General features: G+C 40.2%; 1 protein-coding gene across 2 annotated transcripts; it reads left to right on the top strand.

Annotated features, from left to right (window-relative positions):
* Window positions 1-1,390: 1,390 nt before the first annotated feature.
* On the top strand, window positions 1,391-26,012 carry LOC139638843 (transmembrane protein 50B). Of its 2 annotated transcripts, XM_071512871.1 has the most exons (7): window positions 1,391-1,681; window positions 2,905-3,156; window positions 8,210-8,322; window positions 11,086-11,153; window positions 13,333-13,425; window positions 22,542-22,599; window positions 23,850-26,012. In XM_071512871.1, exons 2-7 carry the CDS (start codon window positions 3,058-3,060, stop codon window positions 23,893-23,895), a joined length of 477 nt encoding a protein of 158 aa, XP_071368972.1. In that variant the 5' UTR covers window positions 1,391-1,681; window positions 2,905-3,057; the 3' UTR covers window positions 23,896-26,012. The 2 variants fall into 2 exon arrangements, with proteins under 2 accessions (XP_071368972.1, XP_071368973.1); XM_071512872.1 differs by lacking the exon at window positions 13,333-13,425.
* The last annotated feature ends 27 nt before the right edge of the window (window positions 26,013-26,039 follow it).

Below are 26,039 nucleotides of genomic sequence, written 5' to 3'. Positions count from 1 at the left end.
ATCCCAAGGGATTTTCTGCATTGTTGGCTGCACCCATTCAAATTCCGCTTATGACCAGAAGCCATCTTCCCTTCCCCCGAGTCCTAATACTAGTCTGTTTAATAATTGATGTGTTATTCAATATCTGTGAACACAAACAACTCGCTCCTGAAGCCGGAAACCAGAGAACTACGAGCTAAGAAGAGATGAAATGTCTTCGGAGTATGAACTGAACTGGGGAAAGTCTGGGGAGTTTGTGACTCACACTCGAGTCGCATACTAATTGACTTCAGACTTGACTTGGACTCTAAATTAGTGACTCGTGAGGAATGAGAGACTGTAAGAGAACAGGATGGTTGACTTGGCTCATAAAAAAAGACGTAAAACAAAGACATGCCACATAAAAACAAACAGACATAAAGGTTAAAAACATTTGGAATAACTTTTGTAATAACGTTTGGGTACAAAGACTGTAAAAGTGATGAGCAAGATGAGCAAAACCATATGAAATAATAAAACTCATTTAACTTTAACACCTGAAACCTCGTTCGTGTTCACAAATACTGATGGTCATATTGTAAATTGAGTGGTCCTTCCCTTTAATCTGATTACTGATCTGATTAGTAATGAGATTATAAGTGATAAAGTGCACTCACCTTATCACAAATATTTTTATATCATGAGTGACACATCAGTCAGCCAGTAAAGCAGTTCAAAGTTCATATCGGTTTTATTGAATGTTCAACCAGGTTACAGTGAAAAACATAGTGTGAGGCCTTATTACCCCAGTGTGTCTAATTAGCAGGTTTTTATGAGTCAGTTACAACAAATATTAGTTAAATAGATGGATATATTCACTAGAAATGACCACAAATAGAGAATGTATGAAAATGACTATTATAAGCATAGGTTTCACCAATGTTATCTCCCCATGTACAGTGTAGACAGTTATACAATTCAAAACGAATAGCCTACAACAAAAAACTTGAAAAAAAAATCAAGAATCCCTGCTGTGTTGTGCCAAAATTTGTGTCCCCTAAAACATGTTCCTCTTGACAGTGAGCCTCAAGTTCACAAGAGAAAATACTAAAATAAAATCAACTTTTTTGGGGGGTTTGTTTTCCTGTCAGTGGCTTTTCAAACAGCAAAGCAGCATTTTAAAAACAATGTTTTGGGATAACAAAGAATGGCAGTACTCTACCTAGTTGTCTCCTAATGAATAGAGATGGACGTTTGTAATCGTATTATCTCAAACTGTAATAGATTGACTCTGCAGGGAAGTCAGGCTATAAATCATTTGTTATTCATTAAGCACGTTTCCCCCCATGATAATACCTTTATTAGTGCAGTGGCAAAACAGCAACACACACTGAGGGCAAAACGAGGACACACCTCTTGGGGAAACATATATTTTAGGGGATACACATGTTTGGATGAAGTTGTCTTTGAGTGAAGACTAAGGAGCAGCCTTATCGTCTTTCTCAGTACCCTTAATCGTTAGCAGGGAAATTGCAAAACTGGCTGTAGATCAGTGACAAAGTGGCAAGTCACCCGGTTAAATCGTGTGTTTCCTCTCTGAGTTCAGGCTTCACTGATTTGAGCGACACTGTTTATCACGCCAACACAACACGCTGTGGCCACAGCTAGCTAAGTAGCATCTCATGCTAATGGAAACTGAAAGCAGTCACTGGCCACGGATAAGGTGGGCATAACGTTATCTCCATTTTAACGGCACGTAACAATACTTAGAAAAGCATTTTATAGTGGGTTGTTTTTAAACGTTTAACGCTATACACGACGCCAACGTTTAGTGTAGGTTAGCTAGTTTATTCTTGAACTTCACTAGCGTGCTAGCTAACGTTAACGTTAACGTTGCCAACAAGCTAGCAGTTAACGTTAACGTTAGTTTGCAAGCTAACGTTAGCATGCTGTCAGGGCTTTGTAAACCCAGGACATGTGTTTTGCTAAGATTGTTGTTATCCATCATTAACGTGACTTGTTAACGTCTACATAATCTAGGTAACATCATGTAGTTATAGATGCTATCTGCAATCCAAAGAACAGACACAATGGATTCCCTATGCTAATAACTAGCGCTGCTACAGATCAGCTAAGTTACAGTAACGTTATTATTTGACAGTTATCAGGCGTTTTCTGTTTGATCTCCTCGCAAGTGTCACTGTCACGGTGGATATAGCGTTATGTAACGTTAACGCTAGGACTGAAGAGATGTACACATAGGGTTTATGACATATGTGTAAGCCTACATAGATCTATACGGACCTGAAACTCTACACGGAACGCCAAACTCTGTTATAAAATCTGGCAGTTAAATGTGGCCTTGCTAACTTGCAAAGGTACATGTCTGGTAGAACATGACATTAGTCTTACGGATTGATTTGAAGTAATTCTTCAATTCGGCATACAGATCACCCACCGAGTAGCACTTTATTTCAATCAAATGTCAACTTCTACAACTGGCTCACCTTACTCCCTACCGCCCACAACGGTTTGTTTTGGTGGAGGAAGTTTGTGGGAATAACAGGTGAACCAATTCTAAAAGGTGACATTTTTATTTAAATAAGAGCTGCTTGTTGTATTGGATTTATACAGAAGTAAAGATTGGATCATAACAAGTCAGAAAAGGTCTTAGGTCATGCTGTCCCAAGTAAGTGCCTTTGTTGATAAGTAAACCAACATTAAAGTGCCTTATTTTTCAATGGAGATTGGTGACACAACCTACATACGAGCAAACGGCACTTATCTGGGGCTAACACGGCTATATGGAGTCCTCTGTTAAAAAATCTCTCTAGTCTAGACAGGTTTATACTTGCTGCTTACATGTCTGGGACACCTAAAGCTATGTATTGAATCAGCTGTGTATGAGTGATGTTAATGCCACATGCTTTACTGTGTCTTCTACAGGCAACTTTGACAGAGTAATTGATCCCCTCGGTCAGTCTGTGAGGAACAGCAGGTGAAGCAGCTGCAGACACAGAAGGAGCCAGGAGGAGGAGGACCAGGACCAGTTCACCTGTGAAGAGGAAGATCAGAGAAGAAGGAGGAAGAGGGCTGCAGATGGCTGGCTTCCTGGATAACTTCCGCTGGCCGGAGTGTGAATGCATCGACTGGGGGGAGAGGAGGAACGCCGTGGCGTCCATCGTCGCGGGAGTTCTGGTCAGTGTTCTGGAGAAAGAGAGGCAGAGTGTCATCATGCATGTCATCGTCGTCGGGTGAAAACTATCTGCAGTTTTGGAGATTTTTATGTTTTTTACTTAAATACATAGGATTTAGGGCTGGGCGATATGGACCAAAAATCATATCTCGGTATTTTTAGGCTGAATGGCGATACACGATATATATCTCGGTATTTTCTACGAAGTAGGTTAAATGTTCAGTTGTAAGTCAAAGCCACATGTGAGATGTCACAAGCACTTTTATTAAAACAAGACTGTTATCTTTTATCAAAATAAAATGCAAAGACAGGGTTTCCTTCCCCGTTTTAGAACAGTCTGGTAAGTTCAGAAAATTACATCACTTTATTGTAATGCAGCCTTTAAAACCAGGAAAAGACACTTATGCCATATCACGATATTACAATATCCAAAATCTAAGACGATATCTAGTCTCATATCATGATATCGATATAATATTGATGTATCGCCCAGCCCTAATAGGATTACATGAGCGTCTATGGGTTGAAAAAGTTTTGAGACCCTTCAGCTTCTGAAAACCTTTGAAAACCCCATTGGATAAACTGAAAAATGCATTGTCGTTAAGGCAAAAACAAGGCTGTTTTTCTTAGTTCTTGCAAAGTTAACGTTTTGAAGATAGGCAAGCAACAGTCTTTTAAGTCTTTTAGTGTGTGCATGGGAAGGGTGAGATTTCTGAGATTTTACAAGGTCAAAAATATTGTGATATTTGATTTTGTCAATATCGCCCAGCCCTACGTCAAAGACAGGCTTCCTATAGCTAGTCTAAGACCGGACCTCTCCCAGACTTTTCAGACCTACCTGTTGGAAATGTGTCATTTGATGGATACTTATGATGTAACAACGGGTTCACAGCAAGGAGGTCCTATATTAACTGGAGGCTGAACGGAAAAATGGCCGCCCATTCATTTGAACGTAAGCTGGAAGTTTTTTTCTTCCTGGTTTACTTCCGTGATGTGCGGCCCACGGAACTTGCGCAGTAGTGTCTGCTTACGTATTCCCGCCAGGAGTAGCGGGCCCACGAGCGAGCCCAGCCTTGGCCCCGCCTTGGCCCCGCCTTGGCCCAGTCGCGCTCTCGTCATCAAGTGAGCAGGTCGGGAGCGAGCAGCTGCAGGTGGGAGCGTGGGAACGGGCAGTTTGGTGGGGGAGGGGCAGCTGTGAGAGCAGAGCAGAGCAGAGAGAGAAGGAATCTCCTAAAGTTCATATTCGTCTGCCCCTCAATACTTAATGTTCATTCAGCGTCAACATGTAGATCTAATTTAGTTTAAATAACCTATTAAATTTTTGCAAGAGGATTTAGAAAATTATATACAAGATGGAAAATACATTACATTCTGACATTTAAATGCAGCTTCAGTTCCTGCTATTTTCTGAGTTACTTAGCAGAACTAGGTAATGAAAATCACAAGTTGGCCCTGTAAGTTATCCTTGCACAAGCATTTACAGCACTTTGCTATGGTAGTTTGACAAGATGTCATCATACAGTTAGTTTATCTGTCAGAACTAAATGTGGACCTGGTTCACTTCCCTACACAGCAGCCACAAACGCTTCTGTTCAGAAACTCAGTGTAACTCTGACTGGCAGCTAGACTCACAGTCACTAAGCAGGTTCACCACACAGCACCATACAATACTGTCATGAAACTGAATTAGAAATCACGAGCAGGGCAACTTATTTAAAATCGTTTATTTAAAAAAATTAAAAGAACATAACGTTAATTCACAACGAAATACAAAAGTGATGAATAGCATGTAATGTCAGACTAGCTGGGTTCGCCAGACAGACTGTGGAGTACATGTCAAGTAGGCTAAAAACAAGGCTAATAGTTAGCTTGCTGTCTACATCTCCATGTCATGAACAAGCACAGAAAACACACCTAATCCCAAACCTCAGTTTTCGGTGATCAGTTGTTATCTGTACATATTAAATACCGGTGGGCTACTCATAGGGCTGGGCGATATGGACCAAAAATCATATCTCGGTATTTTTAGGCTGAATGGCGATGCACGATATATATCTCGGTGTTTTCTACGAAGTGGGCTAAATGTTCAGTTGTAAGTAGGGCTGGGCGATATGGACAAAATCAAATATCACAATATTTTTGACCAAATACCTCGATATCGATATTGCAACAATATTGTAGGGATGACCTATTGGTGCTTTCACAAAATATTTACACAATGAGATTTTTGATAAATAATCATCAGTAATGTGGATATAATGACTAAGTGGGTAAAGGCAAATAATAGAACAGCTAGAACAGTCTGGTAAGTTCAGAAAATGACATCACTTTACTGTAATGCAGCCTTTAAAACCAGGAAAAGACAACACTTATGTCATATCACGATATTACCATATCCAAAATCTAAGACGATATGTAGTCTCATATCACAATATCGATATATTGCCCAGCCCTAGCTACTCATGTAAAATACTTAATATCTTAATAAAAGCGAAGCCGGACTGTAGGAACACAGCTGACAGACGGAGCAGAGAGGAAGCAGGACGCTCGTCCCCGATGCAGAGCTCAGAGGCGCGTGATTGGCTCGTACCCTGGGGTGACGTCACACACAAAAAACAGCCTTTTATACGGCTCTGAGTGATTTTTAAACAAATCGGCCTTCATGATTAAAAAATACATAATTGAAAGAGTGTTTTAAGGTCTTGTGTGGTGTTGTAGGTATCTTCTGAACAGTTTTAGAGGACTGTCTTTTACAATGGCCGTCTATGGGAAAAGCTTTTTGGGCCGCAGATGAATTTTAGGCTGCAGTACCACCGTTGGCCACCGTGTCAAATTGGCAGCAAGGCTTAGACCTGCCGCCTGGGGGCTGGTTCACAGTTCAGCGCACAACAGCCATTTATCTATGTGGCCTGCCCCATATGTGGGGGAAAAATACATGAGTCTATTATCCATAGAACTGATGAATATGTTTTTTAAGGAGTGTCAGCCAGAGAGCGCAAAAATGAAGGATGGGTTTATTCTAACTATTATAATAGCTCTTGCACCTGATTTACTAAAGAAAAAACAGCTTATTTGATCACACTATTTACCGCCCAGTGAAAGCATGTTTTAATTTAGGCGCAGACATAAAATGTATTTTTTTAAATCTACCTGGTTTGCGCCTGCCTTCGTAAATCAGGGGGTGAGTCTTTATTTGTATCTCAAAACTGAGGATTCAAACTCACCTACAGAGTGAACTCCGGCCACACTGATCCGTCAGAAAACGGACAGAATTACTAACGGATAGATTTCTGTCCGTTGGGTTGTTTTGGAATGTCAACGCTATTTAAAAAAAAAATACGAAAGAAAGTAAGAAAGATTAATTTTTTTATGATTTCACGTTTATTGCCATTTTTCAATTTTTAACATACAAAACACTCAGCACTGGTTAGGTTAAGGGGCGAGGGGAGTGGAGGTGGGGGGGGGGGGGGGAGTGTTGAAAAGCCAAAATGTGAAGTGTGAAGATGTGCAGTGTTCTCTCGCTCTGCCCTCCCTCGCTGCTGTCTGCCGGACTTTTTTGTGTGAGGCGAAGGAGTGACCTTTTCACCTGAAGGGAAGTTTTAAGATGGGTTAAGCTGGTGGTACTTCAACATACCACACCAATCAGAAAGATATATACACACACACACAGCAAAAGTAGACTCATTCAAATGCACGGCGGCATACAGATGAAGGCTGTCTCTATTCCTCTCCTGCTGTCAGACACACACCCTTAGAGAAAATACAGACTCGTACAGCTGAGGAGCAGAGTTCCACTAGCCTCCCTTATTAATTGTCGAATGATGTGAAAATAGAAAAAGCTTTTTAACCGCTTTTAACAGGTTCGCCAGCTCATGAATAAGTGACAGAAGAGACAACTGAAAGTGAATTTCACTCGTTCTGCCATTTGCCTCCAGGAAGCTATGCAGAGCAGAGCGAGCGAGATGAGGACAGCTGACTGAAATGCCCTGCTGGTTATTCGCCTGTCAGCTGAAAACCCATCTCCTGATGAAATGCCATAAAGCCTTACTTTAGAGAACAAAATACTTCAGATTTCAGATTCAGATTTATTTTTGCCAACTACATTATGCACGTACGAGGAATTGAGCTTGGTACGTGCAAATAGCAGACGGACAAAAACGAAACAATAAAACAATAACAGTAAAGTGGCATCCAGTGCAATAGACAGACACAAGCAATAATCCAATAGTCAGTAAGCATATATCAAGCTGTGCTATCAGCAGTTACCAACGAGAATAGCACTAGAAAAAATAGGACTGTATATAAAGTATGAAAATGTACAATCCGATAAATTAAATAGACTTAACATCAATAGAGCTGCAACGATTAATCGATTAATCGATTAGTTGTCAACTATTAAATTAATCAGCAACTATTTTGATAATCGATTAATCGGTTTGAGTAATTTTTTAAGAAAAATACGTCAAAATTCTCTGATTCCAGCTTCTTAAATGTGAATATTTTCTGGTTTCTTTACTCCTCTATGACAGTAAACTGAATATCTTTGGGTTGTGGACAAAACAAGACATTTGAGGACGTCATCTTGGGCTTTGGGAAACACTGATCCACATTTTTGACCAACTAATCGATTAATCGAGAAAATAATTGACAGATTAATCGACAATGAAAATAATCGTTAGTTGCAGCCCTAAACATCAATATACACACATATAAAGAGGGGAGATACAAGAGCAAGTGAAACAATGCAAGTAATTGGAGGTCACCCTCAGAGAACAAAAACAAAATATTTGCCGCTGACTGTATTTAGCGCTTTATTGGGTTCAAAATGCTTTAAGATCGATAAGAGGAATTGTCAGTGCGGTCGCTTATGGATTCCGGTGAATTAGTCAATTTGGAACCGGGCCTAGATTGGAACCGGTTCTCGATACCCAACCCTACTTTCCATCCTCTTTCCCCGCATCAAAACAGAAAGCGGGACATGAAATCAAATGAAGGAACTGCTACTTTCTGTATTCAAATACTGTGCATGTTAACCCTGTATTCTCTCTTTCCCAGTTCTTCACAGGCTGGTGGATCATGATCGACGCGGCGGTGACGTACCCGACCCAGGCGGAGATGAACCACGCCTTCCACACATGCGGGGTCTTCTCAACCATAGCGTTCTTCATGTAAGCGCCGGTCAACGTCCGTTCATATGCCTGTCTGTCTCTGGAAATAATCAGAGACAGACTGAAACAGAGAGAGAGAGGATTAACAGTGCCGTCCTGAATAATAAGCATATTTTAATAGTCTACTGGGAGAAGATTGGGGAAAGATGCTGTAAAAAGCTGCAGGAACTCGTTTTTAACATTTTGAATTCATTACTTGAATTCACTGGTTGCTCTGCTCAGCTGTCAAAATTCACGTTATGTCTATTACCTTTAGAGTTCAGTTTAATCTAGATTTGGCATCACTACTGTACAAGATCTAATTGCTTAGTTATGGTGTCACCAGAAGACAATTTCTGGTGCCTCTCCATTGGCAGTCATTGATAGAAGAGGGTCATAATCATACGCAACCAACAGTGTTCTAGTATTGAAATTGTCAGTGGTGTATGTTTTTATATATATATATATATATATATATCGCTATATTCTTATCAGTGTTTCCCCTATATGCACCTAGCAGCAGCGTTACGCCGCTGCTGAAATATGACCGCCGCTGCTGAATTAGAGAGGAGAGGAGAGGGGTCCTTCTTATCTCTTTGTTATATTATTTTGCGCTACGGATGCTTCATATCCAGGTCAATTCACACACTTGTGAGTAAAGCATATAAACGGAGAGATGAGAGGGCTCCGTCTTCTTTAGAAACTAACGTTATATTATTTTGCGCTACGGACGCTTCATATCCAGGTCAATTCACACAGCTGTGAGTAAAGCATATAAACTTTGCGCTTACCTGATAATGTCAGCACAACGATGATAACAACAAGCACCGGGTAGATGTCAAGCTGCGGTTACATGAGACATTTTTTTTTTCATTCTGAATGAAATCATTCCGAAGGAAGATTGCCACACAAGTGTTTACCTGAGCGCTAAATATAACGATCGCATTAAGATGTGCGTTTACATGCTCCACAGTATGTAATCATAATAAAAGTTTCTGACATGCGCAAAACACCGAATCCAGCACTCTAACATGGGCTTACGTTTTTAAGATGATGGACCTGCGTCAGTTATTTCTTTCCTGCTGTTCTTTCTGATGAAGCAACAGTTTTATCAAAACATACGACTGCATAAGTGTCAGAAAAAGACGTTTTGTTTTGCCCCCGCAATGATTGGGTCCATTTGTAATTTTCACCGCTGTAAACCGAAACTGGCCCGGAGAGGCGGAGTCAGGACTTGATATAAAAACGGGCTGCACCGCCCACATCAAGCCTGAGCGCCCCGGGGTTAATAACAAACACATCCATTCGAATCCTCCCGGAAAAAAGGGAAACGTTATTGACGTTACTTACGTTAAATGCGCGAGCGTGTGCAGAAAGAGGCGAGATAAAGAAAGTGATCGGAATGAGTGTTTACATGACGAAATTTTATCCATCGACCGGATTATGAAAGGGTTAAACAGCCTCTCAAACGGAATGAAATTTCATTCGGATCGGCAGTTTATTCTGATTGAGTTTATATGAGGCATTTTTATTCTGATTGGGCTGCTATTCTGATTAAAAGGCTCCATGTAAACGCATCTAATTGAAGCAAGCAATGCTGATCACGGATTCAGGATTACCATTCGCCAAAGGTCCTGCGACTTCACGTATCGCACAGTAACGTTACAGCAAACGCAATCATTTGATAGCAATACGCAAGGAAACACATATCTGTGAAATACACAACATTTGGAAGATCCATCTTGATACAAAGATAGTAGGTATTCCACACGCACCGATTGTTTTCTTCTTCCTGGAGGCGGGCCTTACTGTGCGCGAGGGCCACCGTGACGCGCGAAAGCTGTCAATCTCAAAGACAACTGACAGATTCCCTCACAGAGATATTAACGTTACATATTATTATCACACATAAACTAATAGCTTATTTGTCAAATCACATGTTTGAATTTTCAGATGAGTTTAAAAGATTGGCTGATCAAGAGAAGAAAGAATTAATAATTGACAATACATGTCAATAATTGTATTAAATATTATACTTTTATTATGTTCAATAAAAGTGTATTTTCCTAAATCCTGAGACACCTCATATGTAAGCTAGACATACATTTCTCCTGCTCATTACTGTGCTAAAATGTACTGTATGTACTTAGGTCTCAAGAGCCCTTCTGGTGCCGGCAGACACATAGAAACCATAGGGGAAACACTGCTTATGTACATTTTCTTTTTCTCCACTGTTCTGCTGTATCTTGTTACTATTTGCTGCATGACCGAGTTTCCTAACAGGTTTAATTTAAGTTTCATTGTATCTTATCTTACTGAGGTTGTGGACACTGTGACAGTACTCAGAGATTTTTTCCCCTGTTTAAGGGCTTATTATCTGGTCTAGAGTTTTTCACACCACAGTTGGTCTCCAGAGAGTTCAAATCCATAATGTCACTTAGTGCTGTTCGCACAATCAGTAAAAAATACAAGCTCCCTTTTTAAAAGTCTCAATCAAATAATGGGTCTACGAAGACAATTTCCAATCCAATAAAGCAACACTGAATGCATCTCATCTCTGGCTTTAAATATTGGAGTTTTGATTTTCTGCAGGTGATGTCACTGATGAGTTCCTTCTCTCTGGTTGGAAGTCAGTGAAATCAGCTGCTGTAGGTTTTAAATAAAACCTTCATACGCTCGGCCCTCCATGGCACACGGTTGAATACCGCTGATGTAGGCCAATCTGCTTTTAGATGGATTTTGTTCCTCTTTGTATCCTAACTGTGACTGTGTCTCAATTTTCAGGATCAATGCCGTTTCTAATGGCCAGGTGAGAGGGGACACGTACGGAGAGGGCTGCCTTGGAAGGACAGGTGAGTTTCTCCTAGTGCTCCTTGCTTTTTGTAAAGTTGCCAATAAAACCTGCAGAGTGTCTGAAATTAATGTTTTTGCTCATCTACAAAGGGGTGGAAAACTAGAAGAGTACACCTGCCAAGAATAATAAAAAATAAATAATATATACATTAAACCATAGGAATATGAAAGTGTAGACGTTACCACTTTGTGTAGAGCCAGCGAAACAGGCCATCACTCAACAGTCTTTGATACAGGGGCGCGTTCAATAGGAAGTCTAAAAGGAAACGGTTTGTTACGGGTTGTTATTGGCTGAGAAGGCGATTCTGTGACTGTTCCTGGAAGAATTGTCCGAGCCAATTGCGGATCCGTGTTACAGCCGCTTGTACGTAGCCAATGAAAATGCAGAATCACCTCGTAACGGGATTGGAAGCGGACCTCAACAGCAGTTGCAAAACGTATCACACCGTTGGGAGCAAACAGATTGTTCAACTGTTCAAAATGTTTTGGACCGTAGCAAAATGGTGCGAGCGTTGAACGTGGCCCACAGCTATCTTTTTGCTTTGATTTGATTGGCTCGCAGTCAGAGAGGGAGTACGGTGGCCAGCAGGGACAAAGTTTGATTACAGTCGAAGAACAAAGACTGTATACGACTGAAGTATTCAAAGGTTAACTTTTCAAAAAGTTACCTTTATTGGAGCTTTATTGATTTATCCCCCAAAGACCAATTTTCCCAGCATTTGGCGCTTAAAGGATGCATTTCTTACCGTCAACAAATCATATGAAAATAACAAAATCAGCAATGATTTTGTTTTGCCAACAAGTCTAGTCAATGTAGCCATGTCCCAGCAGCCATAGAACTCCATTGTATTAAAAACCAATTAAAAACCCATCACAGAGTCATGCTGCTGCTCTGGCAGCATATTTATCATCATGATGCACTGGGCCGGCCGACGTTTTCCTCAAACAACTTAATAAGCCGGCTGTAACCAGTTTGCGATCTCAGGAAAGCAGTTCCGTAGCACTGAAAATAGTCCCCGGTGTAATGAAGAATTTGTTCCAATTTGAATTGGTAATAACTACAACAGCCTGACTTTTCATGGTAACAGTTAGCGATTTTAAAAATTGAAACTATGTCGGTAAGAAATGCATTAAAAAACACCAGCCTTATCCTTTAATAGTAGTAGTAATTTGGGACTTCGGGGTAGTGAGGCAGTAACACAGTTAGTGGTTCTGTTTCCTCTGCAGCCACCCGTACTAAAAATGTATGTACTCTTTTAACTGAAAGGCGCTTTGGACAAAAGCGTCCCCCAGATGGCACGTATGTTGAATAGTCCGATTTTGGACAAGCATGGAAAAAGTCTTGCTCCGGAATGACAGCTGTGTTCATCATGGTGTGTATCTGTATTTGTGTGGGTGTGTGTTGAACTGTGAAGTAGGGCTGGACCCGAATATTCGACTATTCGGATATTCGTTCGCTGGGTAGGTATTCGGTTTTCAATTTTGGGATTCGGATATTCGTTTTTTTAAATGTAATTTTATATGTAATCCGTAAGCCGGTTGCCATTGACGCTGCGAAGCGGTTTATTTATTTTTTTTACTTGCATTCAAATGTCAGTCACATTTGCTGATCGCCATGGTGGCACAGAGAAAAAAGTACGACCTGAAATTCAAGCTGTCAATTGTCAAATTTGCTGAACAAAACTCAGGAGAAGCAGCAGCAAGACATTTCTCTGTTGATCTCTCTCTCTGCGCTTTAGAACATAACCGCTGTGAAACAATCAGAGAATAACGTTTTATTTCTCTGATCCACCGGCTTTCTCACTACTACCGCTCCCTCTCTTCATTCACTTTCTAGCTCGCTCGACCATCTCTCTCTCTCTCTCTCTCTCTCGGGCTATAAATTGAAGTTATATGTATGTTAAGCATGTTTTCAGCGCTGTGTTTTTGTGAGGAGGAACTGTGACTATGTGTGAACTTTGTCGGGTGAACTGTTACCCGTGTATGGCAGTTTGAAGGTGCGTGACTCTTAAACGCCCCCACACCCCCCCGCTGCGGCCGAAGCTTCGAATATTCGCTGTTGATTACTACCGAAGCTCCGAAGCCCAAAAAACGGTATTCGGGACAGCCCTACTGTGAAGCGGTGACGAGTAATTCATGTGCTAATGAAAGTGATTAGCCCCTCCCTTATCCCTGCAGGAGCTCGACTCTGGCTGTTCATCGGCTTCATGATGATGTTTGGGTCTCTCATCGCCTCCATCTGGATCCTGTTCGGGGCCTACGTCGTGACCAGTGAGTGTCTCGCTCATGACGCTTGCACTGATTTTCTTTCTGTCTCGTTCTTTGCCCTCGTCTCTCTGTCTCTTTCCGTACCTCTGTCTCTCTGCATCTTTCTTTCTTGCCGTCTGTCATTGCTCGCTTTATCTCTCCCTCGCTGTTTTTTTTTTTCTAGCTTAGGCTCTTTCTTCGCTCATCCTTACCCACTCTCCTGCATGTCCTTTTGTGCTTTCATTCACACTTCTCTACTTTCTTAATTGTTGTTTTTCATATTTTCTTTCACAGTCTCTTGCTCACTCTGACCTTTGCTTGTTTTCAGTCTTGCTTACTTTTTTCTTGCTCTACTACTTTCATACTCACAGAAATGCCCCCGAACAATGCGACAGAAGCGTAAGATGAAGAATCAATACTGTGAGAAAATAAGATGTACCAAGAAACAGAATGTTTGGCAGTAATAGTAGTGTTGTGATAAAAGAGGTAGAAAACAAGCTTTCAATGTTGTCTTACGTATTATCTTTTTTTTCTTTGTTTTCCTCCTTTCTTGCTTGCTTTCTTCCTGCTAGATTGTTTTGCTTGCTTGCTTGCGACTTACTTACTTACTTGCTTTCTCTCTAAAACCAAAACCTACAAAATATGGCATTCATCATTTTTGTAATGGCAGCAGTGTGATAGCAGAGGTACAAAATCACCCTTCTCCCTGTCTGGTTTAGAAGCAGCCAGAAAAGATGCAGCTGTAATAACTTTAATATCTGTAGCTGGATCCTCTGTCGGTCTCTGCTATATATATATATTTATATATATTTAGCTATCTCTACCTCATCAGACCTCACACAGTGGAAAGTGAGGGGGAAAATGGCTGAGAGTGGGGGTCATGTGTACCGTGACAAATGAAACAAGTCAGAGTAGAGCCTACATGTACATAGTGTTCACTACATGGAAGATACCGAAGCCCACTGGGCCAATACGACTCTCGACTCAGTGTTCAACGGGCAGAATCAAAATCCGATTTATTGTGATTTTACATTCACATGTACCATGATTTTTTTTTTTATCTCAGTGAGTAGAAGATACCATACATTTGGCAGAAAACAGATTTGATAGTTTGTACAGATCTGTCACCCTCTCTTGCCTCTGAATGATATCGCTTTTCTACTTGCTCTCCAATAACAAAAAATCCCCTCTTGTCTCTCTCCATAGCTCTTATTCTATTCATTTTCCAAGTACTTTTCTCTTACATGAGTTGTTGTATAGTTACAGTAATACTGTAAGAGCGCTAAGAACCTGACCTTGTGATTTTTGCTGATATGGGAATCGAAGCTTACTCTACTGTTGCAAACTCTGGATAGATAAATCAGTGGTTCTCAACGTGGGGTCCGGGGACCACCAGGGGTCCTTGAGGGCATCCCAGGGGGTCCCCAGCAAATTGATGAATTGTTAAACTTCATTATTTCATTGACAAGAACAATTGTAGAATGTAGGAGACTGACTCTTTTGATCATAACTTCACTGTTATCTCTCTCCCTACAATACAGATAGTCATGGAGTTCTGGACAAAATCATATCTAACAATAAAAATATTCTCAGATTTGGGTCCGAGGGACAAAATCGCATCAAATGGGGGTCCGTGGCCCTAATGTGGACTAAATTAGGGATCCTTGATATGAAAAAGTTTGAGAACCACTGGCCTAAATGACAAAAATGTAATATAGGTGTTGTGCTGATGAGTCTTTGACTTTTATTGCAGTGTACGTTACCAGTCAAAAGTTTGGACACACACATCATTTTTTAATTTTTACTATTTTTCACATTTTAGAATAATAGTAAAGACATCAAAACTATGAAATAACATAAATGGAATTATGCAGTGACCAAAAAAGTGTTAAACAAATCAAAACTATCTTATATTTTAGATTCTTTGCCTTGATGGAAAGGCAAAGGCTTTGGAAAGAAATTCATACATAGGATCAACTTCACTATTTATATTTGTCGAAGAAACACATTTCAAGCATTTAAGCAGAAGCCTTTAGATCAAAATGGCTTTAAGAGAATGAAAAATATAGTGCATTCAATCAGGTGGGTCCAGACTTTTGACTGGGAGTGTAGTTTTAAGTGAGTGTAGGTCTGGCCGGTGCTGAGGTTGGGTATCGAGGCGTTGGATGGTTCTGGGGCGCCATAATACATTGTTAGACTTAATCCTAGGCGCTCGCCCTAATTTAATCGCACAAGGTGTCGTCATATCAGATCCTGTCGTATCGGTAAATGTTTTGCTTTCACCTTTTTTTTTTTTTTTTTGACATTTTTTATGCTTTATTTTTGATAGAGACAGTGTGAGAGAGAGAGACAGGAAGGTATGGGAGAGAGAGGGAAGGACATGCACTAGAAAAGCGCTATATAAATGCAGTCCATTTACCATTTGCTGCAGGAAGGACTCTACTCAGTGAGACACCAGGGCGCCCTTCACTTTCACCTTTACGTGGGTTTCTGCCATGATGATGTAATGCGTAATTTCTTTACTTCTCTGCTGCAAGAAATGAGATCCCCGGAGTTAACTCCATCTCGTCTGATGACCCATCACTTCCATCACACTGACAGACTGATATATATCCTCTCCCACGGGTGCTGTAGACGGCTGTCACCGCCGCCGTATCGCTCGTCGACTTGAAAAATCTATTTCCTCGCTCAAATTGGGGGGAGGGAGTTCATCCTCCGTTTTCTGCTTCAGAGTTCAACTTTACTTGCCCCGGTTGAGCAAGGCCCAGTGTACGCTTTGAAAAAACGAGGTCATCAGAGTCATGGCCAATTTTCTGAGGCAATAAAGCCACTGCTGCAGTTTTTTTACAGATGAGATCTGTGTTGCTCTCAAAATTCAACTTATCTATCATAGTTCCAAGATTCTCCTCTGAGTTCCTTGTTGCTGGCAGTGCAGCTTCTGGCGTGACTCAGTACAATGAGTAGGTGACTGTAAATGTCACAAAAACTCAGTCTGATAATTCGAGTAGGGATAGCAATTACATGGCTTGTCTGGACTTGTCACGGGCTTGTCTTGGGTTTCAGCCACTATTAAATGTCGACTCTTTTTTCTTTTTTTTTGCCTGACTCTGCTTTTTCCTCAGCATAGCTATGATTTTTTTTTTTTTAAACCTTTTCACCTTACCTCCAATAAAATGCTAGTCCTGCTAGTGGATGTTTAAGGGTTTAATGCAGAGCTCCTTTGCAGATAAATCGTCCAGAGAAAATGAAGAAACTCTGTTATTGTCATTTTTGCATTTAGAAAGGCATAATACCCTGTTTATTGCTTATTTCCAGTTTGGACTTGAATGTGACTCGATCTGTTCAGGACTCAGTCTTGACGTGGTCTCAACCCCTTTTGGACTCGGTCTTGACTCAAACTCGACCGGACCTGGCGTTGGACTTGAGTCGGACTCGATTATGGCGGTCTTGACTCCAGTCCTGCCTCTGAAACCCCATGGATACAATACATTAATGCCAAAACACCTTTTGAGCTTTATATTTCTTTGAGCTCGACTGATTTTGAAACTCGGCACATAAAAGGATCGTGCCAGATGTTCACTCTCAACTTGGCAAGTCGTGCCTCTCTAGGAACTAACAATATGCTGCTCAAAATAAATGAATTCGCCCTGGGGAAATGAAAACAGGACACGTTAAACTTGAGATTCAATAACATCAGTAATTTTCACTCCCCAGTGTTTATCCTCTGCTCTAATGTTTTTCAGGAATAAATATAGCTGCAGGGCTTTAAATTGGATTCAGCTTGAGTGCGCCCTTCAGCTTCATCCATTCCATCCCTCTTCAGCTTCATCCATCCATTCAGCTCAATGCCACTCATATTACCTTTCCTGGACTTCACATTGGATGTATTTTTTCTTCATATTTCAGCATAATCTCGAGACACACTGGAGTCGGCTCTGGTACACAATGCTCTGCTCCAGCACCCCAAGTCATATAATAAGCCCGCAGGAAGACGTATTCACACCAGCGACTTGTAGGCTTCATTATTCCCCCGTCTCTCACTCTTGTCTGGCACTTGCTATCCGACTCGACCACCTCATTAATTTTGTCAGCTGGCGATATTGTGGAGCTGTATAGTTTCCATTATATCCTATATCCGTGGGGAATCGACATCATGAGGTGAAGGTTTTTGGGCTCCTAACAAACCGCACTGCAGTTCTCCTGGAAGAGGACAGACTTGTATTTTTAGGCGTTGTAGGCATTGTTCTCATCTGTCCAAATGAACTCAATTAAAGGAGTGAACACTTCACAGTTTGAATGAACCACGGTAAATAGGTTTGGCGTGAACGTGCCTTAGTGAGCCCATGTAGCCCTACCTCTTTTTTTACTCGTCTTCTTTTAAAGACATGTAGATGATTTACATGCTCATGACTTATTGATTGATAAAAGAAACTAAGGGCGTTTTCACACCTGTAGTTTGTTCGCTTTGTTCCAAATCAGCGACTAATTTGTTTCAATGTTGCAGTTAACCCTTGGCTCAGTTTCTTTTCACACAGCAATATTTCTAAGCGGACCAAGATTTGCAAACAAACGGCATGCGCGATCAAACTGGTCCCTCATTAGTCTGAATTTTCGTGCGGGACTTCTGTACTTCCCGGGAAAAAAACATAACACAATGGAGCATAGGCTTGTGCACCAGCAGCGTGGACAGGTTATTGCCTTTGCTGTTGTTCTCTGGTTTGCATACCAGTGTTTACTGCATGAGCAGAATATTAAATTTGAACGCAAATCAAGGCTGCATCTAGAAAACGGTGCTGCAGCATTTGATTTCGACAAAGACAAAGACACGCTGTTTCCAGACACCTCCGTAGAAGGCACATTCTAATGAGCGGCTACAGTGACATATTCACTTAACCAATTTCTACTCAGAAGACGCATCAGGTAAGCCCATTTTTGTGCCCAAAGTTCAACTATATTGAACTTTAACCTCCAAATACGCTGACCGTCCAATGGCATTCTGACGTTTACAGGAGGCGAACGTTTTGTAGGCGCCGGAGCACCAAGGAGTTATATAACTCCACATTAAAAACATATTGGAACCTGGCCAAAAAGTCACAGGCATGGCAGATAATATCCGAAAGGATGGGGATATGAGGTTAGAAAAATTATATTGCGTTATTTACATATTCAAAAGAAGCCTAGATAGTATCATTGTTGAATTATTCAGCTGCTTTGAACGATGTTAAGACGTAAAGCATTAACTTAAAACGGACTATTTACAGAAAACTAACCCATAGGCTGTTGAAATTGTTTAATAAACTGCTGGTGACCCCCGCTAGTGAAAGCCGAAAATATGTTTCTGTAGCCGAAATTCCAGCTTGCGCTCTAACTCACGCAAAATATGCGCATTGCCGCTTCTGGTGTGAAAGGTCTAGAAAATAAACAGCTGAAAACAGTTGAGAGTCCCTGGCATAGACTTGTTTTTGCAGCACCAGCCTGAAGTCTGAAAAGCACAACCCAGGACAACAAGGGGAACACCATCATGTTTTCCAAAAGCTTGAAACTTTCACAGACCAAAAACAGTTTTTTGGACGATACAGCCATGCACAGCCCGGAGCTGCTGCATAGCCAGTTAATGGGAGAGGAGAAAAATTTTGCGAGGTCAACAATGTTGTCTAAACTTTTAAATAAAAACGTAATATTATAGTAGTAATATCAGCTCTGAGGCAGGAAATGTGCCACGATCCCCTGACAATAATCCTAGAGACCTGGGGGATCGGGATTCACACCAGAAATGTGAAATTCAGTGATTGAGAGAAATAAATTAACTTGAGGTCTTTTAAATAATCTGCTTACACAATGAATTTAGCTCATCAGCTAGCAGGTGCATTTTCTTAATTTTTTAATCCTGGGAAAATTGACTGAGCTTGTAAGCTCTTTCTCGGCAGCACCCTGTAGCTTCCCAGTGAAACCTCGTCTTCTGCTGTTGGGCGCTGAGCTCCACTGAATCTGGATCTGGGACTCTTTCCAGTCACAGGCTTCTCTAAACTCCAGGTTACTGCTGCATATCAGGAGGAGCAGTACAGCTGAAAACATGTTTCAGAGGGAGCAGGGCGGCGTAGTGAGCGATGAGATCTAGCCTTAAGCGTACAGTTAACTTTATCCAAATGTTTATGTAAATAGGAAAATGAAAATGCGTTTTCATTGTGGGATTGAAACGGGCAAAAACAGGCGCTGCTTCTCTCTCTTTACATTTGAATTAACATTTGAATATTGTGAACCACAAAGCAGGGCGAGTCTTTGAAAGTCAAATGGCTTATTCATTTGCATTTTCAGATTGTCTTTGATTGTGCATGACAGGAGCATGAAAATGCCATGGGATTATTGAAGTTTTGTTTTAATTTTGACTTAAATGTTGCACACATAATAACTATAAACCGGAGCATGTGTTTTGAAAATGAAATGTCAAATGTCTTTTTCATTAACATTTTAATATTGCCAGCAAATTTCCATTCTAGTGTATGAAAATTCAAATGCAAATTGGATTATTGCATTTAAAGTTTAATTTCGGCTCAAATAATGCACGTAAAAGTGGAAAATGAAAATGCTAATGTGGGACTGCATTTTCATTTTCCATTTTGCATTAACGTAAAGCTAACTTCAGACAAGTTTCAAAGCAAGACTTGGCTTTTTGTACCGTAACTGTTCCTCCTTCACTCTCTCTGCCAAACTCTTCATGGCCCAGTGACATGAAACCCATTTTAAATTCCGGTGATGTGAGTTATAGGTTTGCAGGTGAGAGAGCTCTCGAGCGGGTCGGTCTGTTCCACTCAGCCATCAGGTTTGTCACCAACGCTCCCAGTAGGACAGACCTCTGTGATTTTTAACTGACCCTTTTTATACACTTTATGGAAAATCCATTTGCTTGCTCTTGCATCTGACAAATTTGCGGCAGCTTCCTGTAACAGCAGGTCTGCTGCACATCGTGCTGAGCGTTCCTCATTCCAGTCACTGGGAGCAGCAAACTGGAATGAGGAACGCTCAGCAGGATGTGCAGCAGACCTGCTGCTACAGGAAGCTGCCGCAAATTTGTCACAGTTACAAAGAACTACAAAAGACTCTCAAATTGGACAATTTCATCTCTCTCTCTGCCTTCAAGGACATTACCAGGCACACATGCAACGACACTAACTACCAGACATGTGACTGAATTAATTTGGTCCAAGTCTCAAGCAAGTTCCAAGTCATTTGGTCCAAGTCTCAAGCAAGTCCCAAGTCATTTGGTCCAAGTCTCAAGCAAGTCCCAAGTCATTTTTTCTTGGGCAAGTCAAGTCAAGTCACAGGTTATGTCGAGTCGAGTCGAGTCCTTAGTCAAGTCACTTTTTTTTTTAACGTTAGCAAGCTACGGAGTTGTGAGAGAACAGATGGTATCTGGCTAACATCGGCCCTCACAGACACTTACTGATCCGAATGAGTCTTCGAATGATGAACAAAGTTTGATGTTGTGTCTGGCTGTCAGAAATCTTTGATGAGCAGGTCTTGCATTCAGCAGTTCGCCATTTTCCTTCACATTTGAAATTTTTTAATCTGAAAGTGACGATTCTTGGCACAGTCGCGGCCGCCATGATGATCTGATCTGATCCATAGACCGTATAAAGATCTGATCATACTGTGTGTGTGTGTGTAACCACCAGAAATACCAAATAGTCTAGAGCAGGAGGGTGTAACGACTAACGAGTGCCTCTCGTTGAAAAAAACGTCAGGTAGCGAGGAGCTTGACTGACAGGTTCGTCATCCAATCATGACAACGCCATTCCCAGTGTGCGCTCGCATACCGGGTAACGTTACACACTACTAGAGCTGCAACGATTAATCGATTAATCGATTAGTTGTCAACTATTAAATTAATCGGCAACTATTTTGATAATCGATTAATCGGTTTGAGTAATTTTTTAAGAAAAATACGTCAAAATTCTCTGATTCCAGCTTCTTAAATGTGAATATTTTCTGGTTTCTTTCCTCCTCTATGACAGTAAACTGAATATCTTTGGGTTGTGGACAAAACAAGACATTTGAGGACGTCATCTTGGGCTTTGGGAAACACTGATCCACATTTTTCACTATTTTCTGACATTTTATAGACCAAACAACTAATCGATTAATCGAGAAAATAATCGACAGATTAATCGACAATGAAAATAATCGTTAGTTGCAGCCCTACACACTACAGACACTTGTAATGTGAACATTGACAACGTTGAACATTTTAATATTTTATATTTAATATTTAAACTGAAAGCATAAAATGGACACAAACAAGTCATTCGAGTCATCATGTCTCAAGTCACAAGTCTTTAACTTCCAAGACCAAGTCGAGTCTCAAGTCATTTATTTTCTGTCAAGTCAAGTTGCAAGTCATCAAAACAGTGACTCGAGTCGACTGGAGTCCAAGTCACAATGACTCAAGTCCACAGCTCTGCTAACTAATACTTCTGCACACTCGCTCCATGCCACAAAAGTTTAATAGTGACAACGTTTCGATCCTACTTGGATCTTCATCAGGTCAAAATGCTTGAAAAATGGAAACCACACCCATATTTATACATCATGCTCACCCATAGGCTGACAAGCTCTATGATGGCAGGTGTGGTTAACCATCCAAACAGCCCAGGGTGATAAACATCCAAAAATAATTAACAATTCAATAAAGTATAGAAAACAGATACATAGAGCAAAAAACAGTAGTACAAAGGCCAAACTTCAAAAATATCAAACATACATGTAAATCTTATATATAAGCATAAACATAATATCAGGTACAACATCCCATATATCAAAATCTACATCACCTAAGTTAGAGAAAAAGAAGAAATCTTAAATTCATGTAAGAAATTGCGTCTTAACACCCTTCTATAAAAAAGTCAGCTAGATCAAATCACAATAAGGAAAAAATCCCAATAAGGAAAAATCACAATGAAAACACACAATAAGGAAATTTACAGATATGTGTGTCAGGGTCTAGAGAAATACCCATATATGTAGGGAGAGCCGTCATGATAGAGAGATGAGTTTTCTGATAGCCTTGCACCTATGTGATGTGTGTACAATTACTCTCCTTCAACTAACTACTTCTTCTACCATGTTGTTTGCTCTCTCTGTAGAAAAGGAAGTGGCGCCCGGCCTGGCTGTGTTCTTCCAGAATGCCTTCATCTTCTTCAGGTGAGGATAATGTGAAACTTACATCAGCTTTTTATCAACAGTCAAATAACAAACCTGCTGTAAAGTAGGGCTACATGATATTTACCAACAAAACATTATGATTTTAATTGTCTTACTATAGCTGATTATGTACAATTTTCTTTTTCATCACTTTAAAAGAAATGTAACAAATGCAGCAGGAGGGAGTGAAAATGCTTAAGATTCACATTTTGTCACATTTTTAATATGTTTACATGCACACTAATAATTTGAACTTAACCTGATTAGGCAATACTCTGACTACTTAAATTGTCAAGCAAATGCCTGGTAACACTTTATAATAACCATCATTAATAAATGGTAAATTGATAGTTAATTAAACTTTAGTTAATAGTTATTTTACTTTTAACAAACAATGAAATGATCATTAATAATGTTTACTAATTATTAGTAATGCTATAATTTATGTTATTTTATCATTCGTTTGTGTAATATAAAATCATTTGTTTATAAATTATATATTGTGTCATAGCTTTTTACCCTTTTTACCGTCTCTTATCAGCTATGATACAATATATCATTTATAAACAAATGATTTTATATTACACAAACTAATGATAAAATAACATAAATTATAGCATTACTAATAATTAGTAAACATTATTAATGATCATTGTTTGTTAACAGTAAAATAACTATTAACTAAAGTTTAATTAACTATCAATTTACCATTTATTAATGATGGTTATTATAAAGTGTTACCAAATGCCTTTATCTTATCTTAATCAGAATAAGATCATAATCAGAAAGAAATCATCAAGCAGAACCTGGTTAACAGACCAATATAGAATTCTGCTTCATCTTTCAATTTGTTACTTTTATTTAACATAAAACAATTAAATTGAAAAGATGAAATGAAGATAAAACCTGCCAAGTGTCAGATAGTGTAGTGTCATAACATTTTACTGTGCAGCATCAGGAAAGGAAAAATCCACCTTAAAACACTTAAACTGTTAAAAAAAAACAAAAAAACAGCTATTAGCGATGCACCTTGCATTCCTGGGTCCATGTGTTTTGTTGGGTGTATTTTTCGTATTGGAACAAAGACAATGTGACGTCAAACCAACGTTCAACAATCATACAGGGAGAAATCCATCTTAGAAGAGGCAGAGAGACCAATTTCTCCACCCACAGTAGCAGAAAATAGACCAGAATGCAATGCAGCGTCAAAGTACATTATGTCTTTTTTTTTTTTTTTTCTCCCTCTCTAGCACTCTGATCTACAAGTTTGGCCGGACCGAAGATTTATGGGGTTAGAGGGTCCATGATCTGGCATATGCATTTATCACACACACTCACACACACACACACACACACACACACACACACACACACACACACACAGAGAGTGTTAAAAACATGTTTTGTAACCTGCTGTTTTTAAATAGAAATCCATTAGGACCCCTCAGCTCAAACACACACACAAGAATCTACAGAACGTTTTATAACCTAATGTTTTGAAACCCCTCAGTAACCTCCCCCTCCAAAACACACACACACACCACACACACACACACACAGAGTCTTAAAAACATGTTTTGTAACCTGCTGTTTTTAAATAGAAATCCATCAGGACCCCTCAGCTCAAGCACACACATAAACACACACACACACGTTGATTATGTGTCAACCAGCATATAGTGTTAAACCTTTTTTTTTTTTTTTTTTTCTGTTTATCACTCTCCATCTCTTTTCACGTCTTTCCTGATTGGAAAATTCTTCTCAGTCGTTTTATTCTGAGATTATCACCCGACCTGCTGTTAGTTCCTTCATCACATTATTCGCTGGATTTCCTTGATTGGACGCCGTAGCTCAGACGCATTTGCATACATCTCAAGTTTTAATTCATACTGTAAGCGTGCTTCTCTTGTGAAAATCTTTTTTTTTTTTTTTTTTAAATTGTCGGAAAATGTCTTTGTACTGAATGAGGGAATCCCTTTTTGTCGCCATGAAATGTGGAGCCAGTTTGTTAAATTCTGTTCTATCTTAGAAGTATTTCAGTAGTTTCAGCTGTAATCACACTGTAGGGAATCACTAAGGGAAAGTGTGATGCTGTCAACCTCGACCACCTGCGTTTGTGCTTTTTGCTTTTTGCTTTTCACGTTCATCGTTCACGAGAGACGGGCTAATTTATCGATGTAAATATGTTTTTGAAGTGGGTGCGGAACAGAAACGCGAGAGCACACCGCAGAGGGAACAAAGCTCTTTTTTTTTTTTTTTTTTTTTGCCGTCTCTACTTTAGCTGCTCACTTTGTATCCTTTTATGTCAGCGGTCAACACATGCACTGGATTTATATCATCTTTTAGAGGAGTGATAGTGTTTCTTTTCTTCTTCTTCTTCTGCCTCAGGATGAAAGCGTCTTCTGCTAACTTGTAATTCTGTCTCATCTCCTTCTCGTCTTCTATCCTTGTTCAGACCGAACCTGTCGTTTCTACCAGAAAAGGGACAAATGTCTTTTAAAATAAGATGTACGCATTAAGAGATAGTAGTGGTGTTTTTTAGTTTTCGTTAGCAGGATCTCTGTAGCCATTTCAGACTAGTTCAGTATTTAACAAGCCTTGTGATTCTGTCAGACCGACTGCAGTGGAAGCAGTATTAAAGAACCTGTAATTGACTATCATACACTCTCATACGTGCCATTTTTTTAAAAATTTAATAAGATGCTCTTGTCGTTCCTGCATGGAAAGACATGGCAGGGGAAACAGCATTTGGGCTCGGATATGATATTTAAATATACTTTCCATCGACTTAAATGCCGACTGTAAGATGAAGCCTATGAAACGCGGCTCTTGTTCAGCTCTAGATTTTTGCAGCACATTAATTTACCCTCCCACCTCGCTGGAAAATAGACAAAATGGCCCCAATGGCACTATGAGAGTAATAACTGTATATTTTGTACCGCAGACCGTCAGTTTCCATCACAAGTCTCCCCAGCCATCTAATAATGTCCTGTGGTCTAGAAATACGTTTTCCAAAGCGTTGCATAAGGCTGTGGGAAACGCATTTGGGTGTGAGCTGAACCTGAGGAAATCTGTGAGTGAATTCCCCCCACAAAGCAAAACAAACGGGTTTCTCTCTCTCTGCCGCCTCCACCGATTTTTTACCGGGGGCTGCGCTCTCATTCGCTGCTCACAACCGAACCGCTGACATCCGATCCATGGACTTGAACGGCCCGCGTGTGAATGAAGTCATCATACGTTTGAATGGCTGACAAGACGCACCTTTCAGGGAATTATTCTCCGTCAAAAGGAAGCAGTTTAGATCTGGGGGTGTTTGGTTTGCGAGCGTTTTGTCCAAACTTACCGCTCACTTGTTGTATTGACTTTACAATGACTGATGTTGAATACCTGTTATGTAATCCACTGCAATAAAAAAAAACAAAAAAAAAAAACAAATGCGG

This window comes from Centroberyx affinis, unplaced genomic scaffold (assembly GCF_046629955.1).
Source record: "Centroberyx affinis isolate AG114_WGS23_722 - 3 ecotype Tasmania unplaced genomic scaffold, CSIRO-AGI_Caff_v1 ptg006592l_1, whole genome shotgun sequence".
In the NCBI taxonomy this organism is placed as follows: domain Eukaryota; kingdom Metazoa; phylum Chordata; class Actinopteri; order Beryciformes; family Berycidae; genus Centroberyx; species Centroberyx affinis.
This window is presented reverse-complemented; position numbering and strand designations above follow the sequence as displayed.